Source organism: Astatotilapia calliptera, chromosome 22, assembly GCF_900246225.1.
Source record: "Astatotilapia calliptera chromosome 22, fAstCal1.2, whole genome shotgun sequence".
NCBI classification, from domain to species: Eukaryota; Metazoa; Chordata; class Actinopteri; order Cichliformes; family Cichlidae; genus Astatotilapia; species Astatotilapia calliptera.
Window position 1 is genome coordinate 20695136 of NC_039322.1, and position 22100 is coordinate 20717235.

The window sequence follows — 22100 nt, forward strand, 5'->3', positions numbered from 1 at the left end:
GCCTTTGTTTAAAGTGTAGTGCGGGTGTATGTCTTTTAGAGAGATGCATTTAGTGTGTTAGTGTGATGCATAATGAGCGACAGGGCAGCAAGGTGTGAGTGGATCAGAGTTTTCAGATATGAACGCCAACATTAACTTTGAACTTTCTCTTTACCTTACATTTAAAGAAAAAAAAATATTATATATAAACTGTAGTGTCACCTGATCATTGTGCATTGTCTCACACAAGGTCATTTGATTTATTTGGACACACAATTAACAAAAAAAGGGGGTCGAAGCCTCATTAGCAGCAGGGATGACGGGACGGAGATCAAGCAGGTTGCCAGTCTTCGTGCTTTTGTGGAGCTGAGTGACGCATAGACTGTTTTCGTTTTCTTTTTGTCAACGTGAAGGTGTCCAGATGCATGAAGTCGACACGGCTCAGGTGACATTTGAATGGAGAGGCTGCCAATGCTCAGAATGTAAAACCCCACAAACTTGCTATAAAAAAAGCATCTTTTTAACCCAAAAAATGTATTGTGTGTAACGCATCTTAATAACACATACCTGAGTCATAGTTTGTGCACTATATCGAAATATAGTATTATATGTATTTTATTTTTCTAAGGACAGAGGTATTATTCAGAGAAGGAGGACAGCGTGGGCAAAACCCGCCTTTTAGCTTTTTTTGCAAAAAAACGAGGGCTTGTTCAGTTTACAATGGCCTTACTTTGCGTAGGAGACGTTGCTTCACTCTTGTAGCACACAGCTGAAAGTTTTGAACAAATGTATTTTGCTTGAGATATTGTACCGAAGTTCTCTATGTGTATATGTATAGTTTTATGAATGTATTTCTAAACCCTAACACCGAGGAGGAGTGTAACTCTTTTTCGTCATCTTGTTTGCTATACTGTCTCTTCTGGAGACTTTCCGGGGACCCCGCCTGCACCCAATCAGGCGGCCCCTACTTTTCCTGTACTGTAATACTGTATGTCTTATGATTTGTGTTTTAAAGGAACAGCTCTGTGTTTGTAAACAAGCATGAATTCCGTCTGGCGAGATGCGGTTATTTTATTTATTTCAATCGCCAAGATGGGTTTTGAGCAGAAGGGTTTGCCCTCCCCCCGCCACCAACCCTTTGTCTATCAAGCTGATGGAATTATTATATTTGTATTTTGATCTAGGAAATATTTGCCGCATGGTTACTCTGATATTTGCATTTCTGACCTTGTATTTAACCTTTAATGATGGTTTGATCACGATGAGACCAACAAGCGACAGCGGTGGGGGCGATCAGACCCAGAACAGCATCCAGAGAGATGCAAAAGAACTTTTATGATTAAAAACACTGTTATCTTGCAGTAGCATGAGCCAAGCCTTACATTTTATGATGTTTTTCTTCTGGCAATAAACATTGGCTGTAGCATTTGCTGTCGTGGGCGCCTTCGCCCACGGCTTCTCTCTCTCTCTCTCTCTCTCTCTCTCTCTCTCTCTCTCTCTCGTGACCCCAGAGCTGAGCATGTGGCGCCAGAAAGTGATTTCCGGTATTCGCCCAAAAAGTGATTGGCCTAATTTGTGTGAAAAATATATCGGACTTATTTCTCATGAATGATATCAAGTCATTTTGAGCCAGAAAGAAGTTCCCCTTCACAAGGTAGAAGCTTGAATCAGGTTTTTTGGCAAAGTGACTGTTATATTTCCTTTATATATTCGGGTAAAAAGTCTCATTGACATTAAAAATGTCTTTTTCAAGAGAGATCTGGCCGAGAGGGCGTCAAATACAACATCACAGTTCTTGAAACACACTATAAGGGACCAAAAGGCAATGAAAAACCAGTTATTTCTTTATTCATATTTGACCCCTTCATACATCTACAGTCTATTTACCGATATGAGTAAAGATATTAGACATCAAAGAAACTCATGGAAACATCAGAAATCACTTTCTGGCTTTTGGCACAACACTGGTATCAGTTGAGCTACCATAAATAAGATAAAAGTGTAACCATAAATTTAAGCGCTGGGATAAATTTAACAAAGCATGCAGTGCATTGTGATTTACTGCTGTATGACAGTAGAGTTCGTGATCAACAAGTTTAATTTTCTCTTCGACGTTGCATTCCAGACGCATGCATTCCAGGTGTTTGATTTGCCAGCGTTACAGCTGTCCATGAGAACAAACACAGACATTGCCGTTGACCTGACGGCCTCAGTTCGTTTGTCTTCATCCACGTCTATGTCAGCGATCACAGCACAAGTTTTGCTTTGTAACCTTTCTGTCCTTTTTCGCCGTCTGTCAGATTGTATTAGGTCCATAGTAGCTCCCCTCCCTGCTATCAAGGCAAACCTTATCTTATCAAGCCTAGGAAAGCACAGAACACAACCCAAACTAATGGTTTAACTGATATTTAAATGGACCACAATCACATTCCCAAAGCACATGTAGTAGACTCGATGCCTCTTTTTCCCTGCAAATTACGGATTCATCATCCCAGTTCAATTGGAATAGCTGTTTTGGTAAATGAGGGTTTGTCTTTTCTGAACAGGCCTTAAACGTTCCACCAAGAAGCAAAACGAAGGATAGCGTAGCTGCCTGGCTGATGAAAGGATGTGGTTTATGGCAAAGATGAAGGAAAAAACAAAACAAAACAAAGGGAGCTGTAATTTTATACCTGTGCTTTGTAAATGTTTTCTATGTGCAGTATTTGATAATGTAAAACTGGTATTTTTGTGGTTTGTACGCTGCAAAATTGATTACTTAAGGTGCACGTAGTTTTGTAAGAAAATAGAACCAAACTGAGGAGAAAAGGAAAAAAAACAATGGGATTCAGAAGCCTGTATTTGCATGCCCTTTGACATCTGGACGCAAAGTCAATAAAGTTTATTTGAATCACAGACATTCATTCTCCGTGTCTTCACTTTTCTAATGCAGGTCGTGCATTCTTTGTGTATCTTTGATGAATCTTTGTTCAAGTCACGTAAAAGAAGAGCTGCATTCTTTCCGATGGCCACCAGGGGGCACCTCCTCCCTATGGAAAAAGAAGTCAAACGTATAAAAGTCTATGAGGAAAAAAACACCATTAATGACCTCAGCAAACACCTTTCTCTTGGTTATATGGCCTCAGTTGCTGCTTTCACACATTTTTAATACAACAAGATGCTCATTTTTATAAATTATGGTCTCAGTTAGATTAAAATGGACAAAGAAGTAGGCCACACAACAAAGCATATGAGTCAGCCACACATGAACATGTATGGCCACTAGTGGGCAGTAGAAACAAGCTTTATAGTATTACACAGTTGCACTTTTAGTTGATTTTGAGAGCCTACAAGGAAACCATTTACTACTGTTTAAGTCATGCACATGCAGAGCAACATTAATGTGTCTATAATGTGTCTATACTCAAACTACCTTGAGCTTCGTGACCTTTGTGACCTGTACATGAGGCCAGAAAAAAATTACTAACAAACTTCCACAGTAGTATTAAACATCTGTGCAGCCACTCCTTTTTTTGTTGACAGCAGTCAAGCAGAATAGGCGATTTTCTGCAGAATGCAAACAATTCATGCAGAAGAATCGTGTGAACAGGCATTTGCGTGGTTTAATAGTGTAAGAAATAACGAAAAGGGACTAAAGACAAAGCCCAGCAATGAACACAACAAACAAAACAACATAAAATTTAACGAAAACAATATTTATTTGCATGTTTTCACGGGGACAATTATCATATGTCACATATACATTGTTAAATTTTATTGAAATTGTGTAAAGTGGGGCAAAGCATGTGGAAAAGAAAAACTAATATACAGAACATGTTGTTTAAGAAACATAATATACAGCGATATTCTGATAAAGAATTAAAATATACAGTATCTTGATCGACAAGTACGTACAAAGTTACATTCCTTTATTCGTTTTTATTTCACTGAAAAAATATTGGACCAAAAAAAAAAAGTAGCCTGATCACAAATGGAAAAGCTCAGGTGAGGCCTTAGCGTCCACAGAGGTGGACTTGCATTGCCTTTCCAGAAGCTTTTGTTGACTGACAGATTTGCTGTTGCTGTGCTGGATGTGCTCTCTCTTATATAAATGTTGCTCTCAGTGGAGAAGGTGACTGCTGCTGTCACACTGTTGTGAAATAAGTCCTTATATGCTGCACATAGGCACCTCCTATATTGCTGCCACTCACATTAAAAGCAGCATCTTACCAGCTTAACACAAGTGTCAAATAAAATTAAAATAACAGAAACACAGCATTTCCATAAGCATTCATCAGAAAAGGCAGATTTAGCAACACTTTTAAGAGAAATCGGGGCACAGAGATGGTTTGTGTGGGAGAAGCGTACAAGCATCAGCTAAAACAGATGTGACAGATTGCGGATGTACAATCGCTTTATGCTTCACGATGTGGTTTGGCCAGCTTGTTGAATACTCTCATCCCCTCTCAAAAAGAAAAAAACAAAACAACAGCTCACTGTTTGCCCCCAACGTAAAGGTGAGGCCGTTACAGCAAAACTGGAAACCCACAGGATGCCATCGAGCACAGACGTTCGAGAGACACAAGGTGCACGTTTCTAGACGAGGAATATATAAAAAACAAAAACACATCGAAACCCAAGTGCGCGCGATCAAACGAGTCAACCGAGATCACATTCAGAGCACATGTTTTACCCATTTTTTTTTTATTGTTTTTTTGTCAGTCTTTATCAAAGACTTTGTCAGAGGGAGAAACATTCAGAGAGACACATTCGCAAATCTTAACAAACATACAGTACAGTACATACAATCAGAGCTAGATACACATTCTTTTCATGCAATTCAGTGGAAACATCTGAAACCTGGCTGACCTTCACCTTGAAGTTTTCCGTTTCTACTCCCACTTCTCTGTTCACCTCCTATTTACAGACATTCAACGTTATTTGAGGCCACTAATGCACCAGGCAGATTCTTAACTGGAGGTGTGCGGGCGCTGATGACACTGCATGCAAAATTATTTCTTTCTTCTTCTTTTTTTATTTTTTATTTTTTTAAGTGTCCTACCCTTGGTGAAAGAACAGCACAGTGAAGACAGTGATGCTGGACTGCTGAATTGCTGTTTTTTTTTTTCTATTAATCACTAGTTAAGTGGTTGAACAGGAAAAAGCATACAGGAATACTGTCCACTTACAGTAAAGCTAGTGTTGATCTTTGGTCTCCCAAAATATGGTTTTGGACTTTTGACATTTGAAGATTAAATATTCTAAAAGAAGCCCTCTAGATATTCAGATGAAGACATCAATATTACGGGCTGTGTAGGTAGGATTTGTTGCTTGAATTAAATATTGTTAGATGAGTAGAATTTCTAGATATATGTGGCTAAAAATGGTTATGCGTATTTGTCTTCTGCATGCAGCATGAAGGGACTATTAGGCTAGCCTAGCTTTTATATTTTTTAATGATTATTAAGTGAATTAGCAGCAGCTCATCTCACTTATGTGAAAATATACTTTTGAAAAGCTCTAAATCTCGAACTTGAAATTGGCTGAATAAAGTTGTAGCTGCTACACTTTGCAAATATGGCTGCTGTTAAAATGTAGCTATGTCTACGGTGGCCCTGAGAGGTCACATGCACTGCAACTGTAGAAAACACCAGCAAAACATTAACATTTTGCAAAAGCACCACAGAAGTTGATTAAAACATAACGGACATAGAAAAAAAAATTCTGACAAAACACAATGGACACTGTAGGTACATGGTTGCTGTTAGCCGTTTACTGTTAGCTGTTAGCCAAAAACATTTTTGTTGTGTTTTGTTTGGGTTTTTTCTGTTAGCTTCTCCAGTGTTTTTCTTTCCATTTCCATTGGGTTTTATTGAACTTCAATTATTTTTTGTGTGATTTTGCACCATTTTTCATTTTTGCTGGTGTTTTATTAGGCAGCAGTGTGTTTGACCTCTCAGGGCCACTGTATATATCATCACTAAATGTCGCCCCATCAGTTGGGTAAATACTGGTAATGTAGGGCGTAAAGTATGAGCCACCTATTTAGGTTGCCAGATTATATATCTCGGTCTATTTGAGCTTTTAAAGCTAGGCTAACCCCAATGCCAACCCCAGTGCCATCTGATTAAATATGAAACAGTGCAATTCTGCAGCTGCTTGATACCCTCATAATGTTTCTGCACACAAGCTCTCTCTCATAAAGGCTGGGCAGAAAGAAAGCTCTGGAGTCCTAACCAGTGGCCTCAGAACCGCCTTGTCGTAGTCGTCATATGAAAAGGTCCTGAAGGCAAACATGGAAATCTGCAGAACATGGCTATGCATGAGACGGCAAGAGGAAGCGCGGCCAGAGAGGAGAGAGAGAGGTAGTAGTGGTTTCTCAAACCTTCTTCTTCTTCTCCACCTCAGTCTCCTCCTCCTCCTCCCTTGCATCAGAAAATGTTTAATGGAGAGTCTGATCCACGTCGTTTCTCTTCTCCTTTTGTGGGTCGTTGGCGCTCCATCGAATCTCAGATAGACAAGCTCATTTCCACACGTGCGCTGTCATGTGTGCCGAACTTGGAGCTGCTGAACCTCCCATTTGTTGACCACTGTATCCCATCATACCGCTGGTGTTGTAAAGATTCATGCCGGCCATGTGCTGAGTCATCTGAAGGGCACAAAATGAACTTTAGCAACGGATCCACTCCTCTCACAACTTTCAAAACCCCAAAAAACAAACACACACCTGACTGATGTTCCACTGTAGCTGCTGGGCTTGCTGGACTCCATAAGTCTGCTGCTGGGGTAATGCGGGCAAACCCCCAACCTGCTGCTGCTGCCCCATCATCCCACTTTGTTGCTGTCCTATAATGCTGTTCTGCTGCTGTACCATCATTCCAGTTTGCTGCTGTCCCATCATTCCTGTCATGTAGGGCGACGGCACAACGCCGCTAGGCTGAGCCGTGACACCCTGAGCGCCCATTAAGCCATTCTGCTGCCCCATCATGCAGTTCTGCTGAATTCCAATCATGCTGTTTTGTGGCACTGCCATCACCCCGCTCTGTTGCTGCCCCATCATGGCCATCTGTGATGTCATCATAGTGCCTCCCATTCCCCCCGCCTGGGCTAAAGAATGGTATGGACCATACGGGTGTGTTGGATATCCCATTTGGTTCATGTACAAGCCTGCTGAGAGCAATCACAGACACCAATAACGATGAGCAGACTATCACCGTGTCAACATCCAGATCTGGACCACATCTGACAGAAATCTTATAAACTCTTACCATGTGCAGCCATACTGCTGGCATGTACCGAGGGAGTGGAGGCGTACAGGGAAAGAATGGAGTCCTTGGATAGTTTCTTGACAGTGCCCTCCTCTGCTTTGGGTGCTGCGTCTAAGAACAAGCTCAGATTCTCAGGCACTGAGGCAGTCACTCTGCTCTGAGGCATGGTGCTGGAAACAGACTGGACAGACACAAGGCAAAGATGAAAGTCTGTCTGAATGTACGCAAATAAAAACTCAGCAGCTTATAGCATGTACAGTGTGTTGTCTACTACCGTGCTTTTTGTAGAGGAAGCAGGGGAGGGGGCTGCAAGGGAGCTGAAGAGATCCAGTGCAGAGTGTGCAAGGGCTGCGTTAGACACCACTGGGCTCTCATTACTGTCTGGAACACATCCTCCACCATTAGACACCACAGGGCTTGGAGCTGGGGCATCTAATAGAGGTAATGATGATAACAACCGTTTCAGGTATCCACGTTCAAAGCAGCTCATCTAATTAAGATTCAGCTTTCTGTCCTAAAATAGATGCCTGGCATGTTTATTTGCTTTTTAGGTGCAGACTTGCAACATAAAGCAGTTCTATATTAAGACAGCAGTTTCCTGGTGTGCAAATTTTTTGGACTCTGTGTTAGTGTAAGCGCATGCGTGCAGGTGCATAAGGCAGAATACCTAGTCCAAGCAGGTCTGTGACAGACTGGGAATCTGTCTTTGGGCTGACGTCCTTTTTCTGTCACAACAGAGAAAATCAGTGTAATTAATGCAACAATTCTGCACTGGCGAATGAGTCTGTCTGCCGATTCTTTTACTCTTCACACTCACTAGTGGTATAACATGACTGTTCCATTCAAGTCACCACAATAAAAGTTACCAGCTTTTCTCTGCCTTTTGTTGACGCCTTTTCAAATACAGGGATGACCTGTATTTGATAATTAAGTTCAACAAGAATGATCTACAATATGCATCATCTGTCCAGATGCTAAAATGTTTATATCACTTCAATTCAATTTTATTTATATAGCATCAAATCACAACAGTTGACTCAAGTTGTTTTGTTTTGTAAGGTACAGAGTTTACAAAAATACAGAGAAAACCCCAAAAATCAGACAAGGAAAAACTCCCTTTTAACAGGAAGAAACCCCTGGTAGAACCAGGCTCAGGGAGGGGCAACCATCTCTGGCAACCGGTTGGGGGTTAGCTTTGGACCTTTTTTTAAAAATCTTGTTCAGGCTTGAAGACAGGGAGTGTGGTTGCGACGATTGACTACTACTGCATTAGACTTTGGTTGCCTCTTGATTTTTTTTTAAATCAATTTAGCAACTTAACAATATAATAAACAAAACCAAGATAACAAAGGCCAGAATGGAATCTCTGGTCTATGATATGAACATGGAATGATGCACCTACCAATTTCATCTTCTCAAATACAACTGGCTCCTTTGGGATGTTGTCACAACTCTTTTCTTTCTGCACAAAGAAAAGAAGTGGTTTTGTTTGACGACACTCAAGGTTGGTCGAGGGTAGCAGGAAAGTAAGAGAAATTCACTCTCCAAACCTGTTCTGCAGATTCTGCTGGAGACACAAGAACAAACACGTGGATCTGTTTGTGTGGACTCACCCTGAGCATCTGGATGTCAATGACTTTATCCATGTATTTCTTCTTTTCGTATTTGTCCCTAATAAAGATCTCGGCAGCCTGGTCTGTCTCGGGACGCTGGAAGCACTCGGGTAAAAAAGCCTCGTAGAGCCGTTTGGCCTTGGCATTTCCCATCTCTTGAACACACTGGGGATACCAACGGAGAACAAAAAAACTGACACATTGCAAAGAAATCTAGTAATGTTCAAATGCAATATCCAAGGTGTCCTTGTTAAAGTGCGGTTATATGAAAAAGCAGGATTCTTACAGTGAGAGCTGTAGAGAACTAAAGAAAAAGTGCTGACCAAAGAAATCCCCTCACACTGAGAAGCATCACGCTGACTGTCTTGTCTATCAGACCAGACGAGATGAGCTGCATACTAAAGAGAAAGAGGCTACTCGGAGGTGGAAAATCGTCAGTTATACTGTATGTGAAAATACCAACTACCAGATAAAATAAGCATATATACATAGAATAAAATTACTAAATTACAAAAAATTATATTGTTGTTTATTTTCTATCCATCTCTATATTGCATGGAAATCTATTTTATTTAAAGGTTTTACTTTCTGAAAGATTTTCACAAAAGAAGCAACAGCTTAGAATTTTGGGAAAACAGGTGTTTTCTTGTTAACAGTCTTATGCAATGAACAATACCACCTATTTTAAAATTTAACTTAAAAATCTAAAGATATAACCAGCACATTTCATTTGTGTTGCTTTACCATAAAGACTCAAAACAGAGTCAGCCAAACATGTCTGACCATTTTAAAACAAACTCACTGATTAACACAATAATCTTATTTACTTCAACTTTTAAGTAACCAGTTTAAAAGTGAACAGTAGTGGTTTTTCTCGATCTTATGCTAAGCTAATTGATTGATTGTGATTTGGATTATATCCACAGTATACCGCCCCCCGCCCCGCCCCCCATTACACATGTTTTACTGGGTCATAATACATCCCCTTAGTTTATCCTCTATCTGAAATAAGCTGTCTCTTTAATGTGCCACTCCTTAATAGACAACCTTCTTCTGATTGGATGCCCCTCACTTGGCTTCCACAAACAGAACCCATGCCTTGTAAGCCACCTTCTAGTCTGAAATGACCATACAAGGAAATTTGAGCCAGGCTAGTGTCAGTTAAGCTAATTAGAGAAACTTGAAAAACAAACAGACAACCAAAAAACAAATAAGAAAGCCAACATTTATAGCGTTTAATAATCAGGGACAGTTCAAAATATTTAACCCAATATTTAAAAGCTTTTGGGTTTTTTAGTGGTTATGAAACTTTCATAGTGAAGACCACTGACCTGGACTTGCTCCTGCGTCCACTGATCCAGGTTGACAGACTTGACCTTGGAGATGTGAACCCCCAGGTTTCGATGGATACCAGCACAGCGGATACAGATGAAGATGCCCAAATTCCAGGATGCCCATCGTGGACCTGGAAGAGCAACGGGGGGAATGAAATTTAGAGGAGAGGAGAGAGTCTTCGCAGAGGAGCGATGCAAGGAGGTGGTGATAAGCCAAGCTAAACGTATAAAAGAGATTTAGGTTAAACAAGAAAGAGGGCTAAGTGAGTAGACTAGAGAAACATGAGGGAAAAAAACAATTAATTTTAGACCAATTATAAAGAGACAAGTCTGAAACCTCAATTATGAGTCTGAACTCAGCAGGGAGCACATCTAATCCTGTGTAAGTCATGCGGTGGCCTAACACATAACAGGATCCAATACGAGAGTTAGCCTACATAACTGAGAGGCGAGAGGAGGAGTACAAAGTCCCACAAACACGCACCTCACACACACAAGCAATCACACACACTCAGGGCCTGGATACCTGCAGGGATGATTACTCATTTGATCAAGAGCCTGTGTGTGTGGGAGCACTGTGATCTGAGCCAAACGTATGGATCCACTCAGATTTTGTGGAGACCTGTTTATTGCTTATGCTGCATATGTTTTAGCTTAAAAGCATGCTTGCAAATCTTTCTTCTATATTCAGAACATAAAAGAAATAAAAACATCATAGATGAGATCGTTATTTATTTATTTTTGCTCAAGATATGCAGCCATCCTCTTTGGGGACTGCACTCAGCTTCAAAGATAATATTTGTGCTGTTCTTACATCTTTACCATATCTCCCTCCTCCTCTTTCCTTGCCTCCATCTCTTTCTGCGACTCTCTGCCTCCACTTCTCCAAACCATCTCTGCTGTGAGTCCCTGCAACCCTGCTGCCACAGGTCCGTGCACTGTGGCCTTCACGCCACTAGGGGGAAGAGCAGCTTTTCGATTTGGATTTCTCCTCTTCTGGCAGATAAAGGCATTGTGCAGAGCTTAAGAAAAGGCCATTCTATGCAAATGAAAGGGGAAGTCGAGTTTGAGAAGGGAAAAACATGCAGCGCCTTCCTCTTTTCCTCTGAGAAAAACACTGCAATGAATAGGCTCCTTCTTGAATCCTACTAGAATTCTGTTTGCACTATTAAGAGTTAGTTTTCAGTTTTCTCCATCTTTTTAAACTGCGAATCACAAATGCAAAAAACACCATGTGCACTGGTCTTCCTCACTGTCTAGCTGCAGCATTAGCTGTCTACTGGCTAATAATAGTAGAATTACTCTGCAAAGCCTGCTTAGCCACTGTACACGCCGACACAGACACAGAGAAAGACAGAGACGCTGTCAATAGTGTTGAAGTCCCTGAACACTGGAATTAGTTTGTCCTTCTCATCTCTTATTCTAATGCTCCCTCTGTGCTCTAGCCGCCATTTCTTATCTTTCTCACTACGGCTGCCTCCCTCATGTTCTCCTTTGTCTGCTTATATCTCTTTCACACCAGTTCCATTTCTTCCTTTCTGTTTATTTTCTGCCCTCATGTTTTCTGCGATTTGTGGGAATGCTTTTTCCATTTGCATATTGAAAAGTTTCTCCTTTTTTTTTTTATAGCAATGCACAGTTTTGACTGATGTCTCTACAAAAAAATAGGCGAGTCTATAATAACAATTAGATCAGCTGTCATGAAACATAGTTTAGGTGCTCCTGATGTTCAGAAGATGAATCATAGCTGACCTGACCTCTTCTCAGTCATCATTATGAGGCTGATGTCTGTGCTTTTAGCTGAAATGTCTTCGAAATTATGGCATGCGTTACAATAGCTTAACTTTGCTTTAACAGGCAGAGCCCAACCACTATACGTTTGTATTTTGTCCCTTTAGACACACAAAACATAGATTTCCCTAACATCTGTTACGTGTAACTCTTTGTTTACTCATTTGGCCTCGTTTGTCTGACTCTCCTCGGATGGTTGTTTGGTTGTTATGTTGCCAGCAGGGAAGCTGTAGAGTGCCGTCTGGTAGACAAACTATGCAATGTAAATCCCCAAAAGTTGATTCTGTCATCTGGACGTAGCGTTTTCAGTGGGAGAAACGTTTCATCACTCATCCAAGTGACTTCTTCAGTCTCAGCTGACTGCAGGTTTCCCCAATCTTATAGACACCTACAGGCCAGTGGACACTCTTTCAATGATAAGGATGTACACATCCTGGACAGGGAGGAACGCTGGTGTGAGCGCAGAGTCATACGAAAAGGGAAAGACCATCTCTGAATCGAGGAGGGGGCCTAAGGTTACATCTTTCGCCATCTTACAATGCTGTGATTCCAGCCATTCCCCAACTCTGTGAATGGTACTCACGACCATGGATCAATTGTCTTTGATCAATGAGCTTTGATCAGTGGTTGTTGATCAATGGTCATGAGAATTTGCATAATTATGATGAAGGTGCCCTCCCAGCCCATTGTTCCTTCAGTGGGCTGGTTTCAGTGATTTTGCAAATGTACGGTTTATAAGATTGGGGAAACCTGCAGTCAGCTGAGACTGAAGAAGTCACTTGGATGAGTGACCAAACGTTTCTCCCGCTGAAAACGCTACGTCCAGATGAACAGAATCAACTTTTGGGGATTTACTTACCTGGATGATATGCAATGTAAACATTGATAAATTAGTCAGGTTTGATCAGGAAGTCATAATGTGTAAAATGACAATATTCTGTTCAAGTAACTCAAAGTTGGTGGGTCCTTAGTAAACAGAACCCACTTTGAGCAGCCAAAAGAAGAAGTTTATTGGTGTGGCCCTTTACAACAGTCCCAGTTTCTCATGTCGCCCCTTGGGAAAATTAATTCCCAACCCCTGCTTAAGGGAGGTAGCCAGCCACCTATGTGACTGGAGCATGCATGTCCACTAGTAATTGACAGTGAACAACCTCACACCTTTTCTTTCTTGATTAACGGAATTACACTAAAATTCAGCTGTAATTTCTATTTATTGTCAATTAGGGAACACTTGTCCTCGCTTACTTCTGTGTTACACTGTAACACAACTCAAAACCGCACACCCCTCTGAAACCCTAAGATGTAACAAACTACTGGAGTGGACATGAGGGAACGGAGAAATATGTTTCTGTCATGGCTGGTACAGCATTCAAAATAATTAATAACACATAATGCACCATGCACAAGCATGAATACTAGTAACAGTGTTGGCCACTTACAGTGGCTTGCAAAAGTATTCGGCCCCCTTGAACTTTTCCACATTTTGTCACATTACAGCCACAAACATGAATCAATTTTATTGGAATTCCACGTGAAAGACCAACACAAAGTGGTGTACACGTGAGAAGTGGAACGAAAATCATACATGATTCCAAACATTTTTTACAAATAAATAACTGCAAAGTGGGGTGTGCGTAATTACTCAGCCCTCTGAGTCAATACTTTGTAGAACCACCTTTTGCTGCAATTACAGCTGCCAGTCTTTTAGAGTATGTCTCTACCAGCTTTGCACATCTAGAGACTGAAATCCTTGCCCATTCTTCTTTGCAAAACAGCTCCAGCTCAGTCAGATTAGATGGACAGCGTTTGTGAACAGCAGTTTTCAGATCTTGCCACAGATTCTCGATTGGATCTAGACACCAGACAGGTCAGGGATAAAGTTATTGAGAAATTTGAAGCAGGCTTAGGCTACAGAAAGATTTCCCAAGCCTTGAACGTCCCACGGAGCACTGTTCAAGCCATCATTCAGAAATAGAAGGAGTATGGCACAACTGTAAACCTACCAAGACAAGGCTGTCCACCTAAACTCACAGGCCGAACAAGGAGAGCGCTAATCAGAAATGCAGCCAAGAGGCCCATGGTGACTCTGGACGAGCTGCAGAGATCTACAGCTCAGGTGGGGGAATCTGTCCATAGGGCAACTATTAGTCATGCACCGCACAAAGTTGGCCTTTTGCAAAGAAGAATGGGAAAGGATTTCAGTCTCTAGATGTGCAAAGCTGGTAGTGACATACCCTAAAAGACTGGCAGCTGTAATTGCAGCAAAAGGTGGTTCTACAAAGTATTGACTCAGGGGGCTGAATAATCACGCACACCCCACTTTTCAGTTATTTATTTGTAAAAAATGTTTGGAATCATGTATGATTTTCGTTCCACTTCTCACGTGTACACCACTTTGTGTTGGTCTTTCATGTGGAATTCCGATAAAACTGATTCATGTTTGTGGCTGTAATGTGACAAAATGTGGAAAAGTTCAAGGGGGCCGAATACGTTTGCAAGCCACTGTATGTAGGTCATAGGCTCTACAAAGATTCACCACAAAAGTCCAAATCAGCCTTTACATGCTAAACCGATAAACATACCCAGTAAAAATCAGCACCGTCACTGTTAGCATCTTGACGTTAGCACTTAGCTAAAAGCGCTGTTATACAGTTCAACTGAGCTGCTAGCATGGCTTCAGAGTCCTTTTTCCATACACTGCCTGTTATTTTTCTCCCCTCATGCGAAGATTTAATCTGCTTCCAGCTGGGTATTATGAATGTTTGGAGTCATGGTCCTCAGGTGTGCACCCGAGTGCGCTGATCCGGTGAGCCGGGGGAGCAGAAAGAGCACACAGATGAAGGCTACATTTAAGGCAGATCACACCTGCACACCACAGAGAAGCAGCCTTCTCTTGTTCCAATCAATGCTATGCTTGAGTAAGAACCCATATGCAGTGCGTCTGTCCGGCAGCACTGCACACCTACAGGTGCTTTGAACAGATATACAAGGAAGTAGGTGGAGGAGACGTCTAAAAAGGGAAGAAAAGATTGAACCAACGATCCCTATGAATCACTTTTTCTTTGTGGCTGGCATCACAGTGAGTGTAGACTGCTCCACCGTTCACCAGCAGCAGTGAATACATGTCCTCTTTTCTTGATGTGATCAAAAGAGCAAATGCCAACATCATTTAAAGGTCTAATTAAATTCTCCAGGTCTGACTAATAAGTCCCTTTCTCAGTTTTTACACGGAAAAGCATCCAAAAGCAGAGACAACTGATGAATCACCCTGGCAAAACTAAATAAATAATTAAATTTAAAAAATGGCTGTGGTCATGGTTGTGAAACACGCAGGCTGAAGCACATTAGGGGTGGAGAAGGCAGAGCCACAGCGAGAGCCAAAAACAGAGACAAGCAGGAGGGGATTTTTATAGTCATCAAATGGTGGACTTTAGACGTCCTGCTGGGGTGTAACGGGGGTATGACGAGCAGAGAGCGCACACAGAGATCTGTAATGAACTTCGCTGTCATTTACACACACGTATTTGAATGCTTTTCCATACCATTTCTGGCGACTTAGTCATTAACTTCTCATCTTAAACACATCTCTGTTTAAAACCCTGTCTGAATCCTTACAGTTACAAACACACAGGTGCACACGTTACACAAATACACTGGTCCACCGACTCTCACACACATACACACTTGTTCATGAGCAGGTACATATGGTCCATTAGCCTACATCCCACAAGGATAAATGGTGCTCTCTGCATGTACCCAGTTAATCCCACGGAGCATCTCAGCCATCAGCGGATCCCATGCCCTGCTCCGCCGCCACACAAAACACACACTCATGCATACACCCCTTTGTCCCTTACTCTCTAGCCCATTAGCATCTAAACCAATCCAGATACCCTGGAGCCACCCAGTGACCCAATCTGAACCAAGCAGATGGAACCTATTGATAATTTACAAAAGGCACACCCACCATCTGTGTTACCATGCAAACATCATGACTGTGATCCTGCAGGTGAGTAATTGAGGTCGAACAGTGTTACATATAAAAAGATGAGTAAGGTAGTCCAAATTTTTAGTCCTGCTTTTATGTCTTTTTTAATCTTATTGCCCACATATTGTTTTTATCCCCTGAAATGTTATAAGGTTATTGTGCTGAGTAGTCATCTGTGTTATTTGCTTAGCTATTAGAGCAATCCCCTACACTAAGATAACCACTATCTATAGAACTAAAACGCATCCTTAGAACCAATTTATCACCCGGTGAAACAGTAACAGCACAATTCACGTGACATAACTTACCTTTGAGGAGCTCACAGCTATATGATTTTTAGGTTTTTAATAACTGCTCTCTTTAAGCTGCTCCTGACATTTTGTCTGCTTCCTGTGCGGCCAATTCACAGATAAAAAACCCCAGCAGACTGACGTGTGACCTTATTATACTTCTGTGTGTTTTTCCTACATGGTTGTATAAGGCTGAATCACCAATCAGTCCAAACGGGCAACTCAGGGGCCACGAGAAAAGTCGTGTTTAGGATAGTCTTACGGAGGGGCAATATCTTTATGTTTTATCCTATAAATTGTTACAGTGGTCAGTGCTCATGTTAAAAATGGCCAAAGTTTCAATGTACAAGAACTCTCTAAGAGCCCAGCTCAGCCTCAGACTGATTTTCTTTTCACTCGTTCTGTGTTTATACACCACTTTGCATTTAATCATTAATCTCTGGCTCTCCTCCACAGTGTATCTTTTGTCCTGTGTCTCCATCCTCTCACCCCCAGCCAGTCATGGCAGATGGCTGCAGCTCCTTGAGCCTGGTTGTGCTGGAGGTTTCTTCCTGCTAAAACGACACTTTTTCCTTCCCACTATTGCTTAGCGATTGCTAAGCTGGCGCTTACATATTCAGCATTCTTAAAGGGATAGTTCACACCAAAAGCAAATGTATGGGTTTTTCCTCTGTTTTGATATTCTGTGTTAATAAAGTTAACTAGTTTTGGTGATGTTAGCTGTGCCTTCTTTTCATTATAATGGAAATACATGGTTAAAAACTGCTTACTAACTCAACAGTAGCATCTTTTTCCAGAAATCGTGACCCATTTACTCCAAAACACTACGGTGAGCAGTTTCTGGTATGAGTCCTTTTCTTGGTAAGGAAGCATGCAGCTGACAACATTACAGCTCAGCTGAGGAAGGACTCCCTTAATGTTTACATCCTGTCACGCTGTCACTAGCACGAGACGCGTGTGTCCTCCTGCGCAGTGATACGATTTGCAGGTGTAAAAGCAGGATCAGGGTTGTTAAAAAGGGACCCAGCAGCTTATTTGTCCCAAAGCCCTTTGCAGCTTAATCTGGCCATCGCTGTGTATTAGAGAGTTGTGCGCACAGCAATGTAGCACGGTGCCACCCTCTCTCTGGTACTGAGGCTCTGTACTTTGTGCCAGCCAAGGACACACGCGCAAACAAACACACACCGACACACACGTCCAATAACCTTCTTCTCTGAATGGAAATCTCTGCTGACTTCTCATTGGATGAGATTAAAAAGGGTCCGAGGGGAGGAGGGGACTGAGAGCTCATGGTAGAGGTAGACAGCCTGGCATCATCAGGTGATATCACCACAGCAACCAGGGCCCAGCATGAGTAAACACAAGTACAATAGAGACAATAAGGGAGACATGCTTTTATGCTCATTCAAACACACATGCACACACATGCACGCACATGTACACAGCCCCTTGAGACTGAAGCCAGAGGTTGAAGTGTTGACTACATTATGCACCCTGCCTAACCCTCTGCCTCTCCCCCTGTCTCTTTATTATTTCCTGGCAGTATTAAGGATTTACTGGAGGGGTGTGACTTTATGAGGAAGTGGTAGAAATAAATAAACAAATAGCACACAAAGTCATTCAGCCCAGAGAAACAGACAGAGACAGGAAGTTTGCGGCGCACAGGCAGTAATCTACAGTCGCAGAAAGAGATATTGTTAAGCGGCGCAGTATATAATAGACAGGGGAATGTCTGAGAGTGCTGCTGTTGTGTGTTTGCATTCGCTGGAATAAACACGTTCTTGGCTCCATACACCACACCACTTCCTCTCTGATCATCCTGAGAGAGGGAGGGAGGGAGGGAGAGAGGTAGGTGATGAACGTGCAACGGCAATCAGGTGCAAACAAGATTAGACCAAACCCCATCATGAGCCATATGGCCAAAAAGAAAAAAGAAAACCTGATAAGAGAGAGAGGGCAGGGGAGGGCACTAATGTGCTTGAGGTGTGCACTTGTGCGGCTGTGCACGACTCGAGTGTGTAGTCTGGAATCTGTACTTACAGTTTTGAGAAATGCACTACTCAGCAAAGAGGTAAAAAAACACTCTCTGAGCATCAGCTCAGATCACAGAGTCAGCCAGGACTTTGTAACCTTTCAAAATAAAAGCTTTTTATAACAAAATAATATTTGCTGTTCTTTAAAACTGTATTCATATTTACTGGAAAAAATTTTATTTTGGAACAAAACATTATATTTTAAAAATCAAAAATAATAAGATCTGGCAACCTGTCCAGGGTGTACTCATGAATCACACAGTCACATGTCAGTCATTTTCTTTAAACCCATTGGTGGTTAATTCCCTTACTCGCCAGTGGTTATTTTTCCTGTTGTGACCACAATTCAAATTTTTACTGTCATCCCACGGTCACTGCTCGTCACATTGCTGCAAGAGCCTTCCTGTGTGGACACCCTTTTAGCAAATTGTACAAAGATTTTGTAATGTGTGAAATCTTGACAGAAAACATGTTTTTGTTCGTGTGTGTGGGTGTGGTTGGCAGGGATGTCGAGCTCTTACATTGAAAATCTAAAGAGTTCACACCAAGAGAGCCTTTGTGACCATGATTTTAATATGCAAGAAGAAGGAGAAACGTAGTAGTAATCAAACTTGTGTAGCTAACTTAAATACCCTTTCTCTCTCCACATGTGCCTGATTTGGGAGTAAAAAGTCATAAAATTAGCATCGTATTAGCATCACATATGCAAATATAATCTTCTAAGATATCATTTATTCTCTGTGCTTCTGAAGTCTGCGTCCGAGCCTTCAAACAGTATGTAAATAAGCTGCAGGAGCCCAATCATACTGTGCTGTTTTCAAACTGTCCACTGAGCAGTCACGAGTGTGTTTGCCTGAAGGCGAACAGCATCACTTCTAAATATCTTGTTTAAAAGAGCACCCAAAGGCAATAGGAACATTAACAAAACCCTGCGTTGTTGTATTCATAGATCTGGTGACTTATTCAGTTTAAATACAACTAAGACCTTGTGGTCACATGTCATCTTACTAAAGTAATGTACAAATGTGTTTTAAAAGGAAAAAAATGTCTATCACAAATTAGATACAGTATTAACATCCTCCCAGGACAGATGATGTGCTGTACTGACTTGACAGCTGGAACTGATTTTTTCTAAAGCTTTAATTACACACTTGAACTTGTATAGACTTAGCTGACTATACAGTTTAGCCTATAGATGTTAGATTTTTTTATTAAGGCAAAACTTTGCATATAATTCGGTATTATTATAAAAAAAAGGATACTAATATGCTCACTACTAAGTCTGTGTTTTTAGTCTTGGACTCTGCTAAAGTAGCTTTGCATGAATCAGAGTTCAGAATAATCCTTATTTATCTTCATTTAGATCTTCCTATGTCTGAGACAAGCCAAATCTGATTGGTTGCCCCTTGTAAACAGAAGATTGACCATAAATTCTCTGCCTGAAAATACCTTGTTGATGTTGGAGGTTTGAGGAGAATGGCCAGACAGATTTAATGTTGAAACACAAAGAATCACTCGTTACAACCAAGGTATACAGAACAGCATCTCTGAAGGCACAACAAACTTTGAAGCAAATGTACTTCAAACCACAGAAGATCATACTGGGTGTAAATCCTGTCAGCTGAGAACAGGAAACTGAGGCTACAATTCATACAAGCTCACCACACATGGACAACAGAAGACGTAAAAATGTTGCCCAGTCTGATGAATCGAGATCTCTACTGCAATATTTGGATGTTAGGGTCAGAGTTTGCTAGAAACAACATGAAAGCATGGATCCATCCTGCGTGGGGAATATTTTCATACCAACTAAGCATCGTTTAAATCACCACAGCCTACTAGAGTGCTGTTCCTGAGCATGTCCATCCCTTTATGACCCCAGTGTGCCCATCTTCTGATGGTTGCCTTTAATGTTTGCCAAGTGGTCAGTAACTTTCGCATATATAGTGAATACTCCCATTTTAAACTGGGATCTGTCTACACATATCATTCTCAAAGTTTGTATTTACCAAGGGTGTCCTCCTGCGTTACAGTGATTTGTGTACACACAGCGCTTCCTTTCAAACATTTAGAGTCAGTGATGTTGATCTCGATAAGCCCAACACCGGCTGTATGCTCTACAGAATCCACCCACAAGGCCCACACAACATGCATGTAAACAAAAACATTCCTTTTCCAGAAAAATATGCAAGAGCTCTTTAACTAACATAAGGAAACAGCCCCACGGCCTCATCAACTTGTTGATGGCTCATCCGAAAACCAAATAAAGAGCAACCTTTGAATAGTCTGTTTGTTGACTCAAGACTCTGACTGAGTGTATTTGCGACCAAAACACCAGTGTTTACCCACCCCTATGGCAAAAATAAAGGTTCAAGGCCTCCTTGAGGCAACACACAAATGAACACACAGAACACCTGACAGTCTGATTATGGTGATTCAGTGTATAAAAAGACAGCCTGGCTCCACTACAATCAAGCAACTCAATAAGTCTCCTTGCTATATAGGTAATCACTGAGAATTGCAGCTCAGTGTTGTAAGAACATTGCAGTGCCTCTTTGTTAAGAGTTGGGTTTCACTGCCTGCTCCCAGTCTGCAAGAACAGTGTGTTCAGGGTGACTCAAAGTCAGCACAGGTGCCTTCAACTCCATCTCTGAGCGGCGATAGCTGGAGTCATTTTCACTAATGAGCGCATTTTCTCACTTCATCCCGCCACGCAGTTCTCACCCTTTAAAACCTTTTTGGATCCTATTACTTGAGGTAGCTTGGCATGATGTAACTGCATGCCATGCTCCAGCCGTGTAAGGATGTGGCTCCACGTCTTTGCACCATAGTACAATGCAATTGGCCGAGGGATGATGAATGCAGTGCAGCATTTTTTTTTCCAGCGTAGTAAACGATCAAAGAGGGTCGATTCAAGTGCCGGGCGCGCGCCTCGGGCACAAAACCCGGGGAAACATGACCCTGATGGAAATCACCTACCTTTCGATTCACAGTCAGCGCAGTATTTGTTCTCCTCCAGCGCCAGTAAAGAGTTGAGGACAGCCTGGTATCTGTCAACGTCTTTCACAGATTTGCCCGTCATCATCCTCCTCCACCACCACCACCAACACAACAGTTCCTGCGGTCTGTGCCGGCTATTGCCAAACGAGCCCTTAACAAAAAAAAAAAAAGGAAAGTGTGAGCACGGGCGATCTGCTCCGCCGTCCCTCTTCTTCCTCTTCCTCGCCGTGGAGCGCAGAGTTTGCTTCACGACGATGGGATGATTGCCTTTCAACCAACCAGCATGCGGCTTATTCGAGGTGAAAATACCCCCAATCAGGACGAAGAGGATGCCATGTGATGTCTGAGATTTAAAATGTGATGCTGACTTTGAAGCACATCTGTTACCTATCACTACTATATTCTCTCTGTGTGTGTGAACCCCCTTCCTCCGTCTTTCTCTCTCCCTCTCTCTCCCTCTCCCTCTACCTCACTTTCTCTCTCTTTCACACACGGACAATATCTGTAGAGTTAAAAGTTATGTTATGAGCAAGAGTAATCACTACACTTATTGAGAAAAAACTTTTTTAACGACTATAGGTTTCAAATTATTTGTCAAGGAATCTTACAATTTTATAAAGCAGGCTTTTAAAACTCCCAATTTATCAATATATTGCCCATATCGCCATCGTGTGGTCAATTATGGGAAGATTTTGTTGAGACCAAGAATTTGCGGTCCTCGGTTCCCCTCCAAGACGCCAGAGGGCGGTAAGATAAGCAGCTGAACAAAAACGGCGTCAAACACACCCCTAAAACTGTAGGAAAAAATGGGTTTCTTTCAAAATA

At 41.7% G+C, this 22100-nt stretch overlaps 1 protein-coding gene across 3 annotated transcripts; it reads right to left on the reverse strand.

Annotated features, from left to right (window-relative positions):
• Window positions 1-3653: 3653 nt before the first annotated feature.
• Window positions 3654-21712, reverse strand: smap2 (small ArfGAP2). Of its 3 annotated transcripts, none has more exons than XM_026157464.1 (9): window positions 21255-21712; window positions 10171-10304; window positions 8840-9004; window positions 8629-8688; window positions 7894-7951; window positions 7501-7658; window positions 7227-7407; window positions 6686-7128; window positions 3654-6607 (listed from the first exon to the last, which is right to left on the reverse strand). In XM_026157464.1, exons 1-9 carry the CDS (start codon window positions 21358-21360, stop codon window positions 6482-6484), a joined length of 1431 nt encoding a protein of 476 aa, XP_026013249.1. In that variant the 5' UTR covers window positions 21361-21712; the 3' UTR covers window positions 3654-6481. The 3 variants fall into 3 exon arrangements, with proteins under 3 accessions (XP_026013249.1, XP_026013247.1, XP_026013248.1); XM_026157462.1 differs by having other exon boundaries at window positions 6686-7125; window positions 21255-21426; XM_026157463.1 differs by lacking the exon at window positions 21255-21712 and adding an exon at window positions 21000-21237.
• Window positions 21713-22100: the final 388 nt, after the last annotated feature.

Excerpts from the sequence above, each read along its gene's own strand:
- smap2 (XM_026157464.1), bottom strand. The coding sequence starts at position 21,360 with ATGATGACGGGCAAATCTGTGAAAGACGTTGACAGATACCAGGCTGTC. Across the intron at positions 10,305-21,254 it reads CGCTGACTGTGAATCGAAAG|GTCCACGATGGGCATCCTGG; the intron begins GTAGGTGATTTC and ends TTGCTCTTCCAG. Across the intron at positions 7,129-7,226 it reads CAGCAGTATGGCTGCACATG|CAGGCTTGTACATGAACCAA; the intron begins GTAAGAGTTTAT and ends GATTGCTCTCAG.